The sequence below is a fragment of the Nyctereutes procyonoides genome, unplaced genomic scaffold, assembly GCF_905146905.1.
Source record: "Nyctereutes procyonoides isolate TBG_1078 unplaced genomic scaffold, NYPRO_anot_genome, whole genome shotgun sequence".
Taxonomy (NCBI): domain Eukaryota; kingdom Metazoa; phylum Chordata; class Mammalia; order Carnivora; family Canidae; genus Nyctereutes; species Nyctereutes procyonoides.
In genome coordinates, this window is record NW_026575129.1 from 7,830,557 (window position 1) to 7,851,371 (window position 20,815).

General features: G+C 34.6%; 1 protein-coding gene across 2 annotated transcripts in view; it reads right to left on the reverse strand.

Annotated features, from left to right (window-relative positions):
* Nucleotides 1-20,815, reverse strand: part of EDIL3 (EGF like repeats and discoidin domains 3) — a 397,168-nt gene that overhangs the window by 154,667 nt on the left and 221,686 nt on the right. For both annotated transcript variants that reach the window (XM_055342305.1, XM_055342303.1), the window contains one exon: nucleotides 13,928-14,041. In XM_055342305.1, coding sequence (XP_055198280.1) covers nucleotides 13,928-14,041 — 114 coding nt within the window. The remainder of the gene's footprint in view (nucleotides 1-13,927; nucleotides 14,042-20,815) is intronic.

A 20,815-nucleotide genomic window follows, 5' to 3' on the forward strand; every position in this document is an offset into this window, starting at 1 on the left:
TGCATACATTAATACTTAAATTGTGTAGCTACTTTGTAGATAAGAGATTTATTTTGGGGTGTAAAAAACACTGCTAATGAAACTTCTGTAGACACAATGACAAAAATGTGACTTAATAATATCATGTTCTGCTATTTTACTTATATGTTTTTGGACATGGAACTAGAGATTAAAACTCAGCTGAAAGGCCAGGAATAGACATTCGATGGAAATGGATCATTAATAGCTTTAATTTCCAAAGGCTTCAGCCATATTATACAGGAGGAAAGTAATATCTTTTGAAACCAATAAGCCATTAACTCGAGGTTCTGAACCTTTTTGTATGCTCTGGACCCTTTTATCAGTCTGGTAAAGACTAGAGGCTTTCCTCAGAATAATTCTGTTTAGTGTATAAAATGAAATGTATAGAAATGTAACATAATTAGCAAAATTTTGAAAAATAAGTGAAAAAGTAATATATATGCTTACCTATTAACACATTAAATTCCTGAGTTAGTGGTAGGTCTACTATAGTTTCATATTAATAAAATATATAAATATTTTTTCATGTATGTGTAACACGTAGAATGTGGTATAAAAATATTTGTGATTTCTATCAGTGACAAAGTCACTGGTACTGTTAATATTATGATCCATTGTTGCCAACACTTTTCCATCAACATAAATTAACAGAAATTCTACATTTTAGGTAGTCATTTTGTTTTTCTTACCAAAGGATGCAGACCCCTTGACTCTATCCATTCATCCTTTGAGGGTTCTGTACCCTTGGTTAAAAACTGCATGAAGTATATCAGAGTGTGAGACCGAGAACATCCTTATATTAATCTCTGTTGGAAAGTGCTCATGTTCTGTAAAACTGAAAACTATTCACAATAGTAGAATCCACGAATAATTCTAATGGGAAAGGAAATGGTATTATTAAGCTACTGCCTAGTGGATATGAAGCAATATTTATATAACAAATAGCCATTTTATGGATCTTTAAAAAATTGTGTGTCTGCCTGAGTTTACCAGAGAAAATATAAAGGGAATTTTATTTTGAACAAACCACCACAAATATCCTTGGGTTTCTTGGAGCTAAGAGCTGCAGTTCAATTTCTTGGTATTTTGTAGTTAGATAATAGTGCTGAGTATTTATAGGCTTCCTTATATAACTATAGTTCTATCCATTTTTCTTGTCAGAAGAGTTTATTTTCTGTCCCTGCTCCTGTTTTCCTTGAATTTTAGTATTGGATTTACTGACTTTGCTCTAGCTCTACTTCTTTTTATAGAACCATATTCCTCAAGTTCAATTTATTTTTAAGTTGGATACTTTATGTGTCCATTCCCTTTAGAGCTCTAAAAAGAATGTGTATTATTGACCAGATAAAGCTATTAAGGTAACTATTATGAAATTTATTTTTAGGTCCTTGGCCACCTTAATGGCTCTTTGGGGTTTAAGATATGCTCCAAGTGGAGTGCACCATAACCTGGGAGGAGCGTCTGTGACTATTATTTCGCATTCAACACCTGCTCAATCTGGAATAACTGCAATCTGGCATTCTCTTCCACCACCCACTGTAATTATTCAAGGGCCATTAATGGTTTGAGGCTCCAAATTAAAAAAGACTTCTTAAGTATCTATTTTCTTGACCAGCTTATATTTTGGGAACATTCTTTTTCTTCTTTCTCAAGTTTTTATTCTGTTTCTATTTTTCTGATTATATTTTTTATTTCCCTTTTTTTTCACCTTTGCAGATAGAATTTCTTTACCTGCCTTAAATTCTATCCTTAGTGATTTCCCTTCAATCTTACCACTTCACCATTCTCATCTGATCCCTAATTATCAGTGCTTCCCTAAGCTGTCATCTGCATTTTAATAACTAGCTTACCGGGATGTACCAATTGTATCTACAATTCAGTATGCCTTATGCAGAAAAGAGATCTGTTGTGCTCCTATCTTTCAGTTGAAGAAGATTGCTTTGAAGATGACATTCAAAATATGGATGTGGCTCTTTGTCTTACATGCTGCTAGAAACCATCACTTTTCAAGTCTCTGATTGGTTGAAAACCGTGGCTAGGGCCATGCCAGTTGTCGGTATCTCTGTCCAATTTAGCTCCATTCTTGTCAGTAAAATTTTATTGCAACTATTTGAAAGTCTTGGGATTTCAGGAAATCATGGAAAAGTGGGCACATTAGTTAAAAGATCTGAAATCGCCTCTATTCTTTCCTTTCTCCTATTTGAGAAAAGCATTTGTTTTTGCTGTTTGGTGGATGTGATAAAAGCAGAGACCGTTGTGGTTTGTACCAGAAATTTCTCCATAATGATATAACCATTTCATACCCACTTTGATAATTCAAACTCTAAGTTTTATCTAACACCTCATGCCATGCTGACACGTGTAGAGGATAATGACTAGCCCACATATTACATTTTAAACCATGTTCAAACTGTAAACTCATCAGATGAGTTCTCTTCTAGAGGTTTCATTATAGAGTTTTTCTTTTTTCTTTTAAGATTTTATTTATTTATTTTAGAAAGAGAGAGAGAGAGAGAGAGAGAGAGAGAGAGAGAGCATGAACGGGGAGAGGGGAGAGGGAGAGGGAGAAGTAGACTCCTCACTTAGCAGGAGCCTGACTCCAGGCTTTATCCCAAAACTCTGGCATCATAGCCTGAGCTGAAGGCAGATGCTTAGCACCTGAGCCACACAGGTGCCCAGATTTTTGTTTTTCTATATTGTATATATTTTATTTGGGCTCTTCCTTTTATCTTTTCTTTTTTTCTTTAATTTTTTTTTAATTTTATTTATTTATGATAGGCACACAGTGAGAGAGAGAGAGAGAGAGAGAGAGAGAGGCAGAGACACAGGCAGAGGGAGAAGCAGGCTCCATGCACTGGGATCCCGACGTGGGATTCGATCCCGGGTCTCCAGGATCACGCCCTGGGCCAAAGACAGGCGCTAAACCGCTGCGCCACCCAGGGATCCCCTTTTCTTTTTTTCAAAAATTTCTTACAAGGAGAGGAACAGTGATGGTTGAAAAGACTGATATTTTCAGTCTGAGAAAAATAACAATATTTTTCAAACGTACAATTTTAAATTTTATGAGGATGAAATCAAGTTGTCCTGCTCCCAAACTCTCCTGATCTCTGCATATTTCATCCTTCTTCATCTCTGAATTAGGACTATTAGAGTGAGCTTTATCCTGAAGTATAAATGCCAGACTAAACATTAACTCCCGGACATATGCAGTTTAGTACATAATAGGAATGTTAATATCATTTGAAATTTAAGAAGACCTTACTGGATGTTTCAGTAATTATTTGCAATCAAGTACAAAACTGTAAGGTAATAAGAATCTCATTCAATTTGTTAGAGGTATTTAACAAGTCCTAGGGGGTCTATTTGAGCATTTTGCAGGGTTTTTTTCCTATCTTTCCTTTATTAGATTATCACTTTAAGGTACAGCAGGTAAACTTTCAAAGTGTGGTATGTCTGAATAAAACTGTTGGGCAACATTTGGAAAAATATACCCAGAGGCATCTGATTGAAGGTGGAACTTGCATGTCAGACACAGAAAATCCAATTCGGTTTTGTCATTGAGTCAATTTTTTGTGTTTACTGTTACAAAGACTTCATCCTGCAGTAATGTTGGAATCGTTTCTTTCCTTGAGGGCTATTGATATACTTGCACAGTATTCTGTTTTGTTTTGTTTTAAAACTTATTGTCACATCTTTTTAAAGAGACCATGAGAAATTAAGTTAAAATAATTATCTTTACTCAAGTATTTATAGTTATGGTTATTTCCATGCATATCTTTATATATTTATGGGTAGATTTTAAGTATTATATACATTAGATTTAACATTATACAATTAATACTGAATACAAACCTTTTATCAATCCATAGTTGATTACTTAAATTTGTATTATGTTTACAAAAGGTTACAGCTTGAAACAAATTGTCCTTTCCTATCCTATTAGATTTCTGGATTAATTCCTAATTTTATGTACTTCAAGGAAAGTAATCTTAAATTTATGTCAAGCGACACCTGAAAAGACGAAAGTCATTGGTAAAGCATGCCATTTCAAATTTCTAAAACAGAGCAGATATTTTTTTATCTGGAATAAACCTAGGACTCAAGTTAATGATCCTTTCTTTTCTTTTGTTCTTGCTTTCTTTCCTTTTTTTTTTTTTTTTTTTTTTTTACTTCTTGCTATATTTACAAAAGTTAAAGTGTATCTTGGTGTTTTAAAAATCCCTTGTGGTTGCATAGAAAAGACAGCTCATGAGATGGATTTTTAATATATAAATGTTTGCCATCAATTGGTCTTGACCCCACATTGTCAGGGCCTAAAAGGTAAGTGATCATACTAAAAATCTCATCACACTATGATTACATAGCAATTGAAATCATTCACTACATATGAAGATTCTAATGGACAGAGGGTTTACTTATCCTTGTACATATCATCTTTCTTGTAGAATTCCCCTCTCCATCACTCTACGTTTTTCTAGTCTCAGCTTAAATGTCATTTCCTTAAACCCTTAAAACAGAACAGGCACTCCTGTCACGGCTCCCTTTGCTTTTCATTCACAGCACTCAACATGCTTTATAATTAGATATTATACAATTCTTGTTTTTTTCTCCCACTGATCTGTATAATCCCTGAGAGTAGGAACTGAATATACTTTAATTACCATTTTTCCCCAGTTCTGGAAGGTGGCTATTGTTGGATGCAATTTGGTGAATGAATGAATGAATTCATTCATATGTTCTGAAAACCTGTACAGATTTAAGAAAAAAAAAAAAAAAACTGTTTCACATGACTAAATGAATACATTTACTATAATACTGGACTTCACAATTTTCTTATTAAATTTATATTTCTTGTTAAATTTAATTCTTATTAAATTTAATTTACTTCCCAATAGATATCTCTTATTTTTTTATAAGATTTTTTATTTATTTATTAGAGACACAGAGAGAGAGACACACACACACAGGCAGAGGGAGAAGCAGGCTCCATGCCGGGAGCCTGACGTGGGACTCAATCCCAGGTCTAGAGGATCACGCCTTGGGCTGAAGGCGGCGCTAAACCCCTAAGACACCAGGGCTGCCTGATATCTCTTATTTTAATATTCTTTATTTTATATCAGAATTTGTTTATATTTTGATTTTGGATCTATGTCATACCTGGATATAGCACGGTAGGAATTTAGTATTATATGTATGGTATAAAACTGTAATCTTGATCATTTATTTAAAGTAAAAAAAAATGCTAGAATTTTTCACTCCACCATTAATTTCTCCTTACCATTCACTAAAATACTTGATCAAATAGCAATGACAGCTTACCATAATTACAAACATAAAAACATAAATGAAGAAATTAGATGTTTACAGTTCAGACATATGTGATGATGTCATTTTTAAAAACCAAAGTAATTCCTATCATCTATAACGGTTTGGTTGGATTAACATTTGTCTATTAAAATTTCTATTAATGCTACAGGATTTCCTAAATTAATGTAGTATTAAAACATGGAATGTGAGACATTATAGCTGACTTCTACACAAGTTGTTTTCAAGGACACAGTTAGTTACTAAAGATAAGTTAGTTGTTTGGGTAATAAAAAATTAAAATCGCACAAAATTATAACAAAACCTGGAATCACTGGCATTGGCTTTTCAAATAACTCAAAGATATTTGTGTCCCTTTTATTTATTAAGGCAATTAGTTGCTTATTTACAACATTTACTGACCTACAATTTTACTAGGTACTTTATATATGGCTGTAATTTTAATCTACCTGTCTATATAAACCAATGAATTATATTAATATCATTTATGGATAAGGAATCTGAAGCCCAAAAAGGGCAACTAATTTATCCAGACATTTAGTTATGAAGAGGAAAAGCCAGAATTTCTGTTCCAGTTCTATCTGAATGCGAAGCCTGTGCTCTTTCCTTTCACTCTTCCAACACTCGCCAAGGCCACTCCTCAAGTGCAAATGTTCTTACAGTGTACAGTGTAATGAACAGTGTCCCTTTCATCCTACAAGCAGCAGGATCAATCATGCTTAGGCTTGCAGGCTCTTGCAGCTGCGATGTTTGGAGGTAAGGCCAGGCCCTGCAGTTTACAAGCTGTGTTTGCTAAGGCGAATTATTTACTCAGCACACTCAGTTTTCTCTGTAAAATGGAGTCAGTGATATGTAGAATCCACTACAAAGAACGTTAAGAGGGGATGCCTGGGTGGCTCAACGGTTGAGTGTCTGCCTTCAGCTCAGGACTTGATCCCAGGGATCAAATCCCACATGTGGTTCCCTGTGGGAAGCCTGCTTCTCCCTCTGCCTAAGTCTCTGCCTCTCTCTCTGTGTCTCCCATGGATAAATAAATAAAATCTTAAAAAAAAAAAGACTGTTAAGAGGGTTAAATAAATTAATATTTAAAGTACTTAGGACAGTCTTGGCACATAGTAAGTTGAAAACCTAAATTAAAATCAACATTATTATATGACAGTTAGTTGTTGATATAGTAGAATGTTTAGTTATTTACAAAATAACTAAATACTTTAGTTTAAATATCACATTTTTATATGTGTTGAACATATAAAAATAAATATCACATAATTTAGTTATCTATAAAATGCTTTAACTATTTTCACTACATAAGCTTATACTTATACAAATGTACTTGGCAGCACTGCTATCAAAAGAAAAGACACATATGTACACTTATGTAGTATATGTTGTACATGTTTATGTATTTGTACATACTAGCTTATTTGTAACAGAGGCTTAAAGGGTTATATCTAACCAAAAAATGAAGATATGGAAATATTAATTTACATTTTAAAAATATATTTACATGTATCATCATCTCTTGTCCTTAATACCTTATATTACTTTATAATACTTTACTATATATTATACTTATAGTTAGAATTCTTAAGGTAGTGGCTATAGGATTATATAGATTATAATACTTAATTTTTAAAAACTGGATAATTATGACATTTAGAAACATCACTTTCTCCACAGTTGAAGATTTTAGTTTTCATTTTTAATAAAACTCCCTGAAACCATCCAAGTCTTAATACTTTTTGGCATAATAGTTCGGGAATGTTGCATTATAAGAGATCCCTTGGCAACTATCTTAATTTCCAGAAATAGTGTCAGTGATGAAAATGAATTTGAGTGCCATTTCTGAAATTTAATCATGTCACATTTAAACACCCAGCAGGGAACTGTATATGGCTATTGTGGGCCACATAGTCCAATCAATGAAAACAATCTTCGTTATTTTTAGATTAGTTAACTAAAGTGCTATCAATTTCCATTGCGCTTACTTTAGTTTAAACATCACATTCTGTTAAATGCACACAGCAAAGCATATCTGTTCTTATGAGAATAGGTTTCTCATTCCAGTTCATCATCATTTCCTTTCAAGCTGTTTATGAAAATGGCTGAATGCTTGAGCTTATGACATTTAAAAACAATAAGGAAATATAAATTAGGACTTTATAATTAGGAGAATTGCTGTAATACTGTAATAAATAGTATAAGCACATCTAAATGATTTTCACATATCATTCAAATGTAACTTCAATTAAAATTAAAAATAATCAAAATTCAATTCATTGTAATAAATGAATGAATAATAGAGCTAAAAATAATTGAGATCTGCCAACATAAGTGATAGGTTGTATGAACAATACCCGGAAATCTAAATTGAAATATTTAAATCAGAAGTATTATTGCCCTAGCCTACCTACAATATAATTAGCAAATAATTACTGGAAAAATTATAGGCAGGTTTTTACCCAGTATTAAAACTTTTGTTATTAAGACTTGAAATATTGCATTTATTGAAAATGTTTGATGTGACTGATTTGCATAATTATAATAATTATTACTGTACAATTGGACATTGTGTCATAATGGATCAGTTAGATATAAATTTATTTTTATAAAGTAATAGCTATACTAATTAAATAATACATTAAATAATTATATAGATTTTTAAATAATATTTATTAAAGTCATATCTTAAACATCTTGGTTTTAATTGTTTAACTGAAAATTAAAAAAATATATTTAGGTTTTAAAAATGTAGTATGTCAATAATATTAAAAATATTTCACTTAATTGCACTGGCAAAGGTAGTCTTAATAAATTGCTTAAAATTGAAGGGCACGTATAAAAGAAGGAAAGGCAGAGAAAGGTTGAAATGATGATATGATATGTACACATATATCGAGATTAGTGTGTTGACACCACTTAAAGAATTATATCCAAAATTACCACTTTTATGTTTTCAAGACTTACTAGTGGTAGTACTTAGATCACAGCATTCATATGTATCTACTGATAATGCAGAAGTGGTCTAAATAGAGGAACAGAGTCCCTGTTTATTTCTCTTATTTAAAAGCTATCTGCATAATCCTATTGCAAACCAGAGTTATAGAAGATTTTGTTAAAGTCAAAGAAAAACAATTCAACTTGTGGTATCATTTATTGAGTATCAATTAATATAACAAGTTATATTTCATTACACTGGCAAAAACATCTTTAGAATACTGCTCAAAAATATAGGAAGTCAGGTAACAAATAACTTGATGGTAGCTGAGGACACTAAGAAATCAGATACCATGTCTATACTGAACTCAGAATGGTAGGTTCTTTCATTCATTCTGTAAATGTCTATTGAACATCTACTGTTTGCTAGTCCTCTTCCGACAACTGTGATTACAGTAGTACAATCTCTCCCTCATGGAGGATATACTCCATTGGGGGTATAGTCAATAAACAACATGCAAAAGTAAAAATATGATATGTTAATGATTAATGCTAAGGAGAAAATGATAACAGATAAGGGGGTGGGTGTGTTTTAGTATGTTGAGGTAGGGAGGTACAGAGGCTGAGGAAAGCCTCATTGGGAGGATGCTTTTATGCAAAGACTCAAAGGAAGTACTGGAGTACTCATAACATCATAATAGAATATTAAATGAAAAAGGGAGATGGAAACAGAAATGCTGTAGGCCAGAGATGTGGGACAGGAACAGTGGGGAGGCCACAGTGGCTGAAACAGTCCACAAAAAGGGAGGAGTCCCAGGAGATGTGGTCACAGAGGTGATGAATAGGGCAGAGGTACAGGCAGGTCCTGTTAGCTTCAGGAAACAGGGAGACTGTAAGTTTCACTCTGAGCTCAGAAGTCAGTGGAAGATTCTCAGCTACTAGGTGACATGTGTTGATTTTTGCTGTAACAGACTCCCTCCAGCAGTAGACAGAGTTAACAGACTATGTAAGAAGCACATGTAGAAGGAGGGAATGGCCTCTCTCTAGTAAAATTGTCTCATGAGAACTTTTTATGTCTTTTAAAAAAACTTTTTTTTTGTCACCTTCTTTGCCTTAAAATTCCCTGCCCACAAATAAGGACAAATTCAACCTGGAGGAAGGGAGGGACGGAGGGAGAGAGAGAGAGAATATGTGTGTTTCCTGGGATGGCTAACATGAAACCAGGTCTTTGTTTTGTTTTTTAGAGAATCTATTTATTTATTCATAAGAGACACATAGAGAGAGAGAGAGGCAGAGACATAGGCAGAGGGAGAGGAAGGCTCCCAGTGGGGAGCCTGATATGGGACTAGATCCCTGGACCCCGGGATCATGCCCTGAGACAAAGGCAGATGCTCAACCACTGATCCACCCAGGCATTAGCATGGAGCCAGGTTTAACAGCTCTCACCTCTTTCCCTTCTCCTCCTTTTTGTTTTCCATATTCTTTCTAAAGTATGTCAGCTAGCCTCTGTTCCTCTTTAGCATTTCATCTGCTTCCATTTATCTGTATTTCCGTTTGTGAAATGAGAGGGCATAGAGATATGGGGTGAGAGGAAGAAGCAGAGTGATGCGTGGTCAGTTCAGTTTATTCATATATGTAGTGCTCTCTCATTAAATAGACATTTAAAACATAATTATTCTTTTCAGATCACAAAGGTACTACAAGCCTAATAAATTCAAAACTGAAGAGTATACTGAGTAAAGATGACACAACTCAACAATAATATAAATTTCAAATTACTTCCTTTGTGGGAAAGCTCTGCTCATGTTTTTGATATTTTTTTCTTTTGTTGTATTTAATGTTATTGAATTGACAGACATAATAAGCTGAAGATAAGAAATATTTTCCTTTCATGTTTATTGTAATTATATCCCAAGTTTATTATTTGTGTTTATAGTTTATTACTTTTATATAGATGTTTTTAGTCAATTCTATTCCTCCGTTATTTATTTACTCATCTATTTATTTATTTTTAAATATTTTATTTATTTATTCATGACAGACAGAGAGAGAGAGGCAGAGACATAGGAAGAGGGAGAAGCAGGCTCACCACAGGGAGCCTAATGCAGGACTGGATCCCAGGACTCCAGGATCATGCCCTGAGCTGAAAGTAGACGCTCAACCAGTGAGCCACCTAGGTGCTTGTCTTTTATTATTTATTATTTGGGAGGGCATTGAGAATTATTTCATTTTAAAATATGCCAGAACTTAATTAACTCATCAGGAGATATAAGAAAGCAGTGGATGAATTGAGATAATACGAGTGCAGACACCTAAGATTAGAGTGAAGACAGTTTGGATTTGAACACAAGTGTACCAGCATTTCAGTACGATATCCTCTGACCTACCCAGCATTAAGTCTCCATCATTTTCTCTTTCCTCTTCCTTCTGAAATATCTGCAGAAACAAATGGTCTCTCTGCCATAACTGTTGGCATAAGCTAACCCAAGGGTATCCCTATGGGAAATGATACAAAGTTCAGAAGAAAGTTTATAAATCTTACTCCCAAGTGGATGCTGGGCACATTGATTATAATCTATGCACTGTTAATGCCCAAGATCCTAACCTCAACTGGCTGAGATCCGGCACCATTTGTAACCTGCAGGTGTTTCTGTGTGCCCTGTAGCGAGTGAATACTCTTAACTTCTCAATGTGCTCTACAGCGTCACTGTGGCAGATGCACTTTCTTACTCTGGATTTTTTAACAATTCTGAGAAGCCACACAAAAAAGCAGAACCATATCCCTATAGAAACCAAAACAGTAGGGAGAGTAAGGATCCTCAATTTATTATAAACTCTTGCAAATTGATAAAATAAAAACAAATGGTTCAATAAGAACCTATTTTAGAGTAGATCCTTAAGTAATTTTCCCTGATCTCTTTGTTAAAGCATATCATAGATTAAGAAACCCACTATTCCATTCATGTTCAAAGAGAAATCTGAGTTTACATAAAAGGATTATATAAATATAAAATGAAGTCAAAGAAAGCAAAGGCACTTATTAGACATAATAGCAAGACACTAGACACAAACTGGTGACAATTAAGTTCAAGATCTATTTCAATGTGTCTTTCCATAATCAATCAAGTTTCTTTCTTTTCTATTCCCCTTCACTATTATTCATATTCCCCAAATGAGTGAGAACATACACTGTTTGTCCTTCTCCGATTGACTTACTTCACTCAGCATAATACCCTCCAGTTCCATCCACGTTGAAGCAAATGGTGGGTATTTGTTGTTTCTAATGGCTGAGTAATATTCCATTGTATACATATATATAAGGGAAGGGAGAAGAAATGTGTGGGAGGTATCAGAAAGGGACACAGAACATAAAGACTTCTAACTCTGGGAAATGAACTAGGGGTGGTGGAAGGGGAGGAGGGCGGGGGGTGGGGGTGAATGGGTGACGGGCACGGAGGGGGACACTTGACAGGATGAGCACTGGGTGTTATTCTGTATGTTGGTAAATTGAACACCAATAAAAATTAATTTATAATAAAAAAAAGTTTCTTTCTTTTCAAGGGTATTTTTAGATGTGGTGACCTCAGCAAAATCTCTGATGGAGGGACAGAATAGGCTTTAGTCATCAGTTTCAATGTCTAGTTCATATCCAAGTCTCCTTCAATTTTCAACCCACTGGCAACTATATATATATATATATATACAGCTTCAAGACCTAGCTCTTTTGTCCCAGGGTGTCTACAGCTTTAGACATCACTTCTTCTTCAGGGCACTCAGAGGGCTATTGTTTGACCATCTCAGAATGACACTCATTGTGAGGCAGGGGTCCATGACATGTCCCCTATATAGGGTTCTCCTTTTAGGAAAATGAGAATGTGTCATCTTCCTATTGCTCCCCTGGCCAGGCCTCCTATATGTCATGTTTGTAGCCAGGCATTGTTTTAAGCTCTGCCAAAGTTCTAGTACTGTCTGGAAGGTGCTTTATTCTGGCACCCAATGTCTGTTTTGGCTGCATGAAAATCAAATAGTCATTGATGTTAGTTTTTTGGTCTGCATCATGTTAATTGTTTGTTAACAGATACCTTGGGGTGCTTCTTAGTACAACTTCCAGGGCTCAGTAGGCAGCCATCAGCAAGTCCCATAAACCAAAGAAAAGAAGAATGGAAGAGCTGTATCTGGGAGGGCCAAGGACCAATTGAATCTGAATTAAGTTAACTTACCATATGGTTAGCTAAATGCTTCAGAGGAAGGTTGTTAGGTTAGTTGACTGCGTGGCCACTCATCTATTTGGTTGTATGATCAACCTGCTTACTGATGCTGTCCTTTCCTTCCATTCATCCATGCCTAAAGGTTCCTATGCCAACTCACAATTAATGTCTTTCCCAACTATCTTTAAGTTTAGAAAATCTTCTGCTCATCCAAGGTATTTCTTTGATATTTAGGATTTCATTATTCAATAAAGTTTTTCAGGACGAGCACTCATAGATCATCATTTTGTTTATATACATAATCCAAATAAATCCTTAAGTAATTTTCCCTGTTTTACTTTATAAAGTATTCTTGTCAAAGGGAAAGGAAGAGAAGTGACATGTAAAATTGTTACTCTGCCTAAAAAGGAAGGAGTGTGTGTGTGCACACGTGTGCATACCCACGTGGGCTTATGAACATGTATATAAGAGAGAGAGGTGGTGTAGTGTGCTTTTGTGTTTATCTCATTCAGTCTTATCTGAAGAGATATCTTGATTTAGAGGAAACTACACTGAACTGGGAATCACAAGCCCTGATTCTACATTTCTTCTAGTACTGTTTTTTTTTTTTTTTTTTCCTAGTACTGTTTCTGTTGCTAATTGTGACAGCCTGGGCAAACAGCATAGCCCACGTGTCTCAGTTTCTGCATTTGCCTTCTGAATTTGCATAACGTTGTAATGCTCTAGTAGTATAATATGCATCAAAGCAGTAGCACTATGGAGTTTCTAGAAGTGCCCAGCAATTAAGCTATATCATTATTATTCTCATTAGCATGTATTTGTGCCCAATTCTGGTTTCATCCCAATGACTATAATCCTGTTACTACTTTCTCCGAGTTTGGTTTTTTTTTTTTTTTTTGGGAAGAAGGGTTGCTTTGTGCTTCTTTGTAAACACTTCAGGCGATTTACTGTCCTATCCTTTGCTATATCATCCCAAGACCCTACTCTCTTAGGCTTCCAAAAAGACAAACAGTGTATAAAATTCTTACTAATACATATGCCAGCTCAATACAAATCCTCCTTTTATTTGTGGTAGAGGCTATCAGGTTAGAGTGCCCTGAATTTATTGTCTGAAGCAGTGTAACCACTCTGGTGGAAATTTAGGTCATACACATACTCAAAAGCCAAATGGGATGCATAGAATAGATGCACGTGGATCTCTGCAGAAATGCTGCCCTCTTTTTAGACTTTAAGGTGGCCACTCCTATGCTTAGTATGCACTGAGACCTATCTTGAAGAATATATGTATACTAGTTACATTAACAATAAAAATATGAAGTGTGCCATTTCAAAAAATTATGAACTCGGGAAGCAAATTATATTTTTGATCCAGATTCCATAATAAATGGAGGCCATGCGAACAACAACAACAAATATATACATATACGAATACTTACTGTATTGACAATTCCTTCCCATGAATTCGCCTGGGCATTCACAGGAATAATTAGCAACAAGGTCTGTACATATTCCACCATTTTTACAAGGCTCAGCTTCACATTCATTTATGTCTGAAGAAAACAGAAAGAACAGAGAGAATGAGAATTACTGGTGAAAAAAATGATTAGTTATTGGAAGGCTTTAGACCTTTCAAATAAAACAAAATCTAAGTAATGCAATTACGTGTGTGTGTGTGTGTGTGTGTGTATGGGTGTCAAGTCAATAATAGAAATAGTGCTTAAAATCAACAACTGATTAATAATCAAGTTCAAATGAAATTGAGAACCCAAATGAAACACCAACAGAAGCAAACCATTCTCCAATCATGAAAATAAATATGAATAGTTTGGGGAAATATTCAGTGTATCCTTAGAATTAAATCAAGCAAATTAACCCTGATAGAGAGATGAATTGGTATCACTTACAAGATCTAGAAACCTCCCCTGCAGCAACAACTGCCAATTAACACTGTCTCATTTCATCTTAATTCATTAAAATTCTAACTGACAGAGATGTTTTAGTTTCTAAATAGTTCGCCTTTGATGAATGCGATGAGAAGCAAATTAGAGTTAATAGCTAAAGCTCGTTACATTAAGCAAAGTATAATAAATGTAAATGATGATCACTTCCTAATCTCATTCAAGGATTTCTAAAATTAGGATGACTAAAGGGACTTACCTTTGATATACCATTATCATACCTCATGCAAAATCATATGAAATATAAAACATTCAGTAAATTGTACTAATTTCCATGCTAATTTTGGACAACAGATACAATGAATATGATTTTAAATGAAAAAAGAAATAAGGACTAATTCAGTCAAATATCCATCACTGATATTTAGAAGGCATTCCCTCTAAGCACAGCACCATGCTAGGTTCTGTGAAAGCTAGTAAAGTAGTTGGATTAATGCGCAACTGCTCCCCATCCCTCTCTCTACTTATCATCTACTCCCATTGAACTTCCCACAGCTCCTTACAGACCTGATTAGTGTCACCTAGGAATTATCTATTGATGTGCCTTTCATCTTCTCACCTAGTTAAACTGTGACCCTTACAATTGCAGCATCTATCCTGCATTCTTTGTATATCTATGAATGCCACGTGCTATCTGGGAGATCACGGTACCAAAAAAAAAAAATTGTTTCTTGATAAAATTTTTAACAAAAGATTAGAAATAGTGGTGCATACCATCTAAACAAATTATTTCAGATATGTAATGGCTCTTCTGATATACCACAATGTATCAAAACAATATTCTGAAGTCCTGGATTTTCACAGTGCTTAAAGCAATATGATCATTAAATTACGCATTGAAGACCAAACAAGAATAAAATAGAAGAAAATCTCTATTTTGCCCTTTCTTTTTAACTTCTTTCTTCTAAAGAGCTTGTCCTCATGGTATCAGAGTTTGTCATTTTACCCTCTCACTTCCCTCTCAATTTACACTTACTGTAAAGTTTAGTCTAAATTTCCTTAGGCAGGTTATGACTTTCTCTGAAAAAGCCCTCCTTTTTTGTTTCTCATTGACTATCACAATTTGACAGTAGAGACAATTCATGACTATGTTCAGAAAGAATCTAAATAATTTGAATATTTTATAACATCAAATAATAGGATAAAATCAGAATCTGATAATCTCTAAAAAAGTTGTATGCTAAAAAATATAACAGACTCCCAGACATCTGAAACTAAAACTCTCTAGAAGGAAGGAGGGAAAGAAGGAAGGAAAGGAGGGAAGGAAAGAAGACACCATTTATCATTACTTGATGAAATATATATTCTTTTTAGTTTAAATCAAAATTTTGCTTTGTCTTGATTTATATTGAATTAACATACAAAATATTTTCATTATGTTTTGAAAGTGGCACAAAAGTCACTGTGCTATTTATTTTATAGTCAGCTCAGTGTAAGGCAAGGGCAATAACTGGCTACTTGGGAACATGCCTATTGTGCCTTTCCCTGCATCATACTGACTACAATCTTTTTTTTTTTTTTTTTTTGGTGAGAATATGTCAATGGCTGGTAAGAAGTTAAATCTTCATGTTAGAGAACACACTAGCTTATTTTGTAAAGTTGGATATAACTTTATATATAAAAATATAAATATAAAGATATTATTTTATATACTTATGAAGAAGAAACAGTATTGATGTCTGAAGATCACATAGGGAAATATAATCTGATCTTGAAGGAAAGCTTTAATTAAGATTAATGGGGTAATTTGGTAATGGGCATGAAGGAGGGTAGATGATGTGATGAGCACTGGGTGTTATATGCAACTGATAAATTATTGAACACTACATCTGAAACTAAGTATGTACTATATGTTGGCTAATTGAATTTAAATTTTCTAAAAAAATTAAAGACAGAATGGAGGTGGTAGTGTATTTCCAAACAGGAAACCAGAATGAGTCACAACTTTGAAGAGAAATGTTCACTTCACAAGAGATGTGTTCAGGGACACAAGTAGCCAGCCTGTCTGGAGCACAGAGTGGGAAGGGGAGTGCTTAGACCAAGAGTCAGAGGATGTGGATAGGGGGCAGGTAATGATGAACCATTAGTGCCAATGGAGGGAACTGTCTTTATCTTTTGGCACTAAAGACTTGGTGTTAGTTGGGAGAGTATCCTCCGTACCCTTGTACTTCAGAAAGACCTAGCCAAGCCAGTACTGGAATGGAATTAATAAATGAATGAAGGAAAACAGAACAGAGAGACCCACACAGGATTTGATGCTGATAGGTACAATATATATTTTAATTTCTCAGGTAAGAGGCTCCAAGTGTTTTCTCATTTTAATTCTGAACTATATGAGTAAAACCAAACCTTGCTCTGGCTGCTTTAAAATGTTAATAGAAGACGTTTTCATAGCTAATGATGTGAGAACTATCCAGAGTCATTTTATATACTTGCAAGGATATGTAGGTACTATTGTTCTTTGTTTCCTTATTTCCTCTAAAAATTTACACAATAAATAGTAGTTAACACAAGGTGAATGTGAATCTAATGGCAACAAATCAACCTTTGGACCTTCTAGCCATTTGATCATCGGGCCAGGTCTATCATCATCTAAAAAGGAAATTATAATTAAAAAGATCAGACTCTAAAGTAAACAACAGTTACACCTTTATCCAGAGGTTAACACAAGGTAGAATAAACTGGAATTGCATTTGCTGAAGTGAGAATGCTTTATATCCTTGCTCAGTTTTGCATAAAGAATGACCTTTTACTGGTTGTGCATTTTTTGATTTCATAAACTAGCCCCCCCAAAAACAAACAAAAAAAGTACCTTAAATCTAGGATTTGTAAAAATATAAATGTTACATTAAAGGAGTTAGGTATTTTAATATAGTAGCCAAAAAAGTAAAATATTTCTGCATATGTACACATCTAGTAACATGTAGACTGAAATAACATGCAAATTACATGGAAGCATTTATATATTAGTATAATGCAGGAGTTCTTTTAGCAGTGAAGGCTATTTGCACTGTGATTAACACTGCAAGCAATCTAAATGGAAACAGACCTCAATTTGAATAAATCATGTTTAATTAAAGACAAGATATAAATGTTCACAGAATATAATGTAATGAAAATTAAACATCTTTGTAATAAATCACATATATTTCTCTTTGTCATAGATCAAGACATTATCATTTACAGAAAAAAGGCCTCATCTATTCTTTTTTTTTTTAATTTTTTTAATTTTTTATTTATTTATGATAGTCACAGAGGGAGAGAGAGAGAGGCAGAGACACAGGCAGAGGGAGAAGTAGGCTCCATGTACCGGGAGCCCGACGTGGGATTCGATCCCGGGTCTCCAGGATCGTGCCCTGGGCCAAAGGCAGGCGCCAAACCGCTGCGCCACCCAGGGATCCCGGCCTCATCTATTTTAAACATAGTGAAATATAGTACATTCATTTATAAATAAGAAAAATTTGACATAGCAGACCCCAAACAAAATAGGAATTTCCATATTTGGTCATACAGTTCATTTATATTAATAACTATATTTTTGAGGCTTTTATATCTATGACTGCTTCAATGAGAATGAATTAAAAAAATCATTCGGAATTGGATTTTATAATTAAGACAATAAACTGAGTTCTGATGCTTCATTCAAAAAGCACACAATTGCTACCTGCTGTCTCTTCTCACTGAGGACAATGACAAGAGCTGAACATGGATTTCTAGATATAAACTCATGATGCCTTTCCTTTTTTTTTTTTTTTTTTTTGTAACAGTTAAAAGTAAGTTAAGGAAGAAAGGAGAAGAAAATAAGGGATGACAGATTAGATAATTGGTCACAACAGTAGACATTTCTTTGAAAGAAAGGGGTACTCTATAAGGATTTCAAGGTCCTTTGCTCTGTTGTAGCCACACAAATCCATTCCTACTATATGCATAACTCTGTACCTTTATCATTATGTTGCACTTAGACTATTTTATGCAGACTTATAAAGGTATGTTGGTAGTCTACCCTCTTTGGCTTGGGTTTTTCTAATACAAATAATGTCAATCCATACACACTTTGGAGATTTCACTGTAAGAACTCCCTGCCAGGAATTTACAAACACATATTCATAAGATCACTCACTCTGAGTATTCATAACTTATAAACATTTGCATCCTGAGAATTCCTAGTCTTTTTTTCTGGATCTTTGTCACACTCATCAATGTGCAAATTATAGCCCTAAGGCCCATGAAAATGACTCTGGAGTGGTAGGCTGTCAAAGAATTTTTGAATATCAAAATTATATTTGCTAGTTCCTTATTTGAGACTTCAGAAAACAATGGCTTCTCTGGGCATAATTTCTTGCTACAGAAACTATGTTGCTTCTTTTCAGATAATTATATTTAAATATCCAGTAATCCCATTCTTCCACATAGACTCTACCAGCAGGCTGGAGATGAAATGGAGATTTTTGGAGCTAATTCCCTGGGACCTCTGCTGGACCTTTAAATTTACTTGACTAACTAACTCACTAACTAATTAATTAGTTTCAAATTGTCTCACATTTGTAATAGGTAAAGTAGGAGAGATAGAAGGTACCACTCCTGGTCCATCAATGTCCCTGTTCATCCTTGAGTTTACCCAGAATCCTCAGGTAGATGCCATGTGGCCCCAGTAGTGCAGCTACATTTATTTGCCAACCTGGCTTAGAATATTTTGAATACACCATTTAGATCAGGACATCTGATCTTTTTTTTGGGACAGAAATCCATCTAATCTCCTCTTGAGTAGAGACAAAGATAACTTAATTCAAACATGAAAATATCTCTTTTTCATCTCCCACATAGAGCCAGGCCCATGAGCATCAAGAAGGAACAACTAATTTTCAGCCTGAGCAACCTTGTTTACAAATATTAAAAGGACACCATGATAAAGCCCTTATTTTTTTTCTTTGGAAAGACAATTTTTCATCTACCTTATTCCTCTCCCTTGGGTTGTCTTTCCTCAGGCAATATTGTTATTGACTGTTAATTAGCCTGTAGAATCTATGTTCAAGATCCAGCTATTTTTGATCCTAACAACTCATCTTCCCTGGGTTCCCTATTAGCTATTAAATATTCTCCAGACCTTCTATGAGGGATTGATTTTTAAAATTTGACCCTTGGGATCCCTGGGTGGCGCAGCGGTTTAGCGCCTGTCTTTGGCCCAGGGCGCGATTCTGGAGACCTGGGATCGAATCCCACGTCGGGCTCCTGGTGCATGGAGCCTGCTTCTCCCTCTGCCTGTGTCTCTGCCTCTCTCTCTCTCTCTTTCTATCTCTCTCTCTCTCTGTGTGACTATCATAAATAAAAAAAATAAATAAAAACACTAAAAAAATGTTAAAAAAATTTGACCCTTTATTTATTTTTCTTATCTAAATTCTATGGTTTCTCAATTTCTCTTTTACGTATAGAAATTCCGTCTACCACTCAGATATGGAATTAAATTACACCATAATCAGAATTATCTACACCATAATCATAATTATCTACAGGATTTCCCAGTCCTCTCTAGGCTCAGTTCACTAATAATTCATTTTAAAGTAGCAATTTAAAATCTGAATTCTTAAATCAGAACATATCACAAACCCTTTTGTAATAACATTGATAAACTTCACTTACCTAGAACAATAGTGTTAAAAAAAGAAAAAAGAAACAAACCCAAGTCTAAGAGATATTTATCCTTCACCACTTACTAACAAAGATCATACTCTCTGCCCATCAGTACCCTGGCATCCTAGCATTTATTTTGAGATCTCAATTTGGACGCAGAGATCTTTGCTACTAGTATCCAGGTAGAGCCCAATTTTTCAGGATGTTTGTATTTAAAATTATTCCATTGGGGCTTCATTTGACTTATTCGGATATTTGGTTACTAAGATAAGATAGCTATTACAAGGTACTTATAAAGAAAAAACCAAGGGAGCGAGAAGAAGGTTTGGGGGAGGGGTAATCAAGAGGGTTCTATACCTCAAATACTTGAAGCTTTGAAAAAAATCAGAAATAAAACCTACATGAAAAAACAAATAAGAGAAGCCAAAAAGAACCACTGTCCTTGGTGAAAATATTGACCAAAGAACAAAGAACAACTTATCTAAGGATGTTACCTCAGGGGCATGTGCCAAAATAACTTACCTTGCAATAGATATTTGTTGATTGGTAGAAAAAAAGTGAAAATATTAGAGACCTGAGGAATTGTCAACTGTACTGTACTAGTGAGTGCCCTGATGAGGGCAGGTGTACCAGCCTACTTTAAAGGGGTTCTATTAAGGAAAATGAAGTTAGGACAATGCTTTTTTTAAAAGCTAGAACTTGGGGCACCTGGGTGGCTCAGTGGTTGAGCATCTGCTT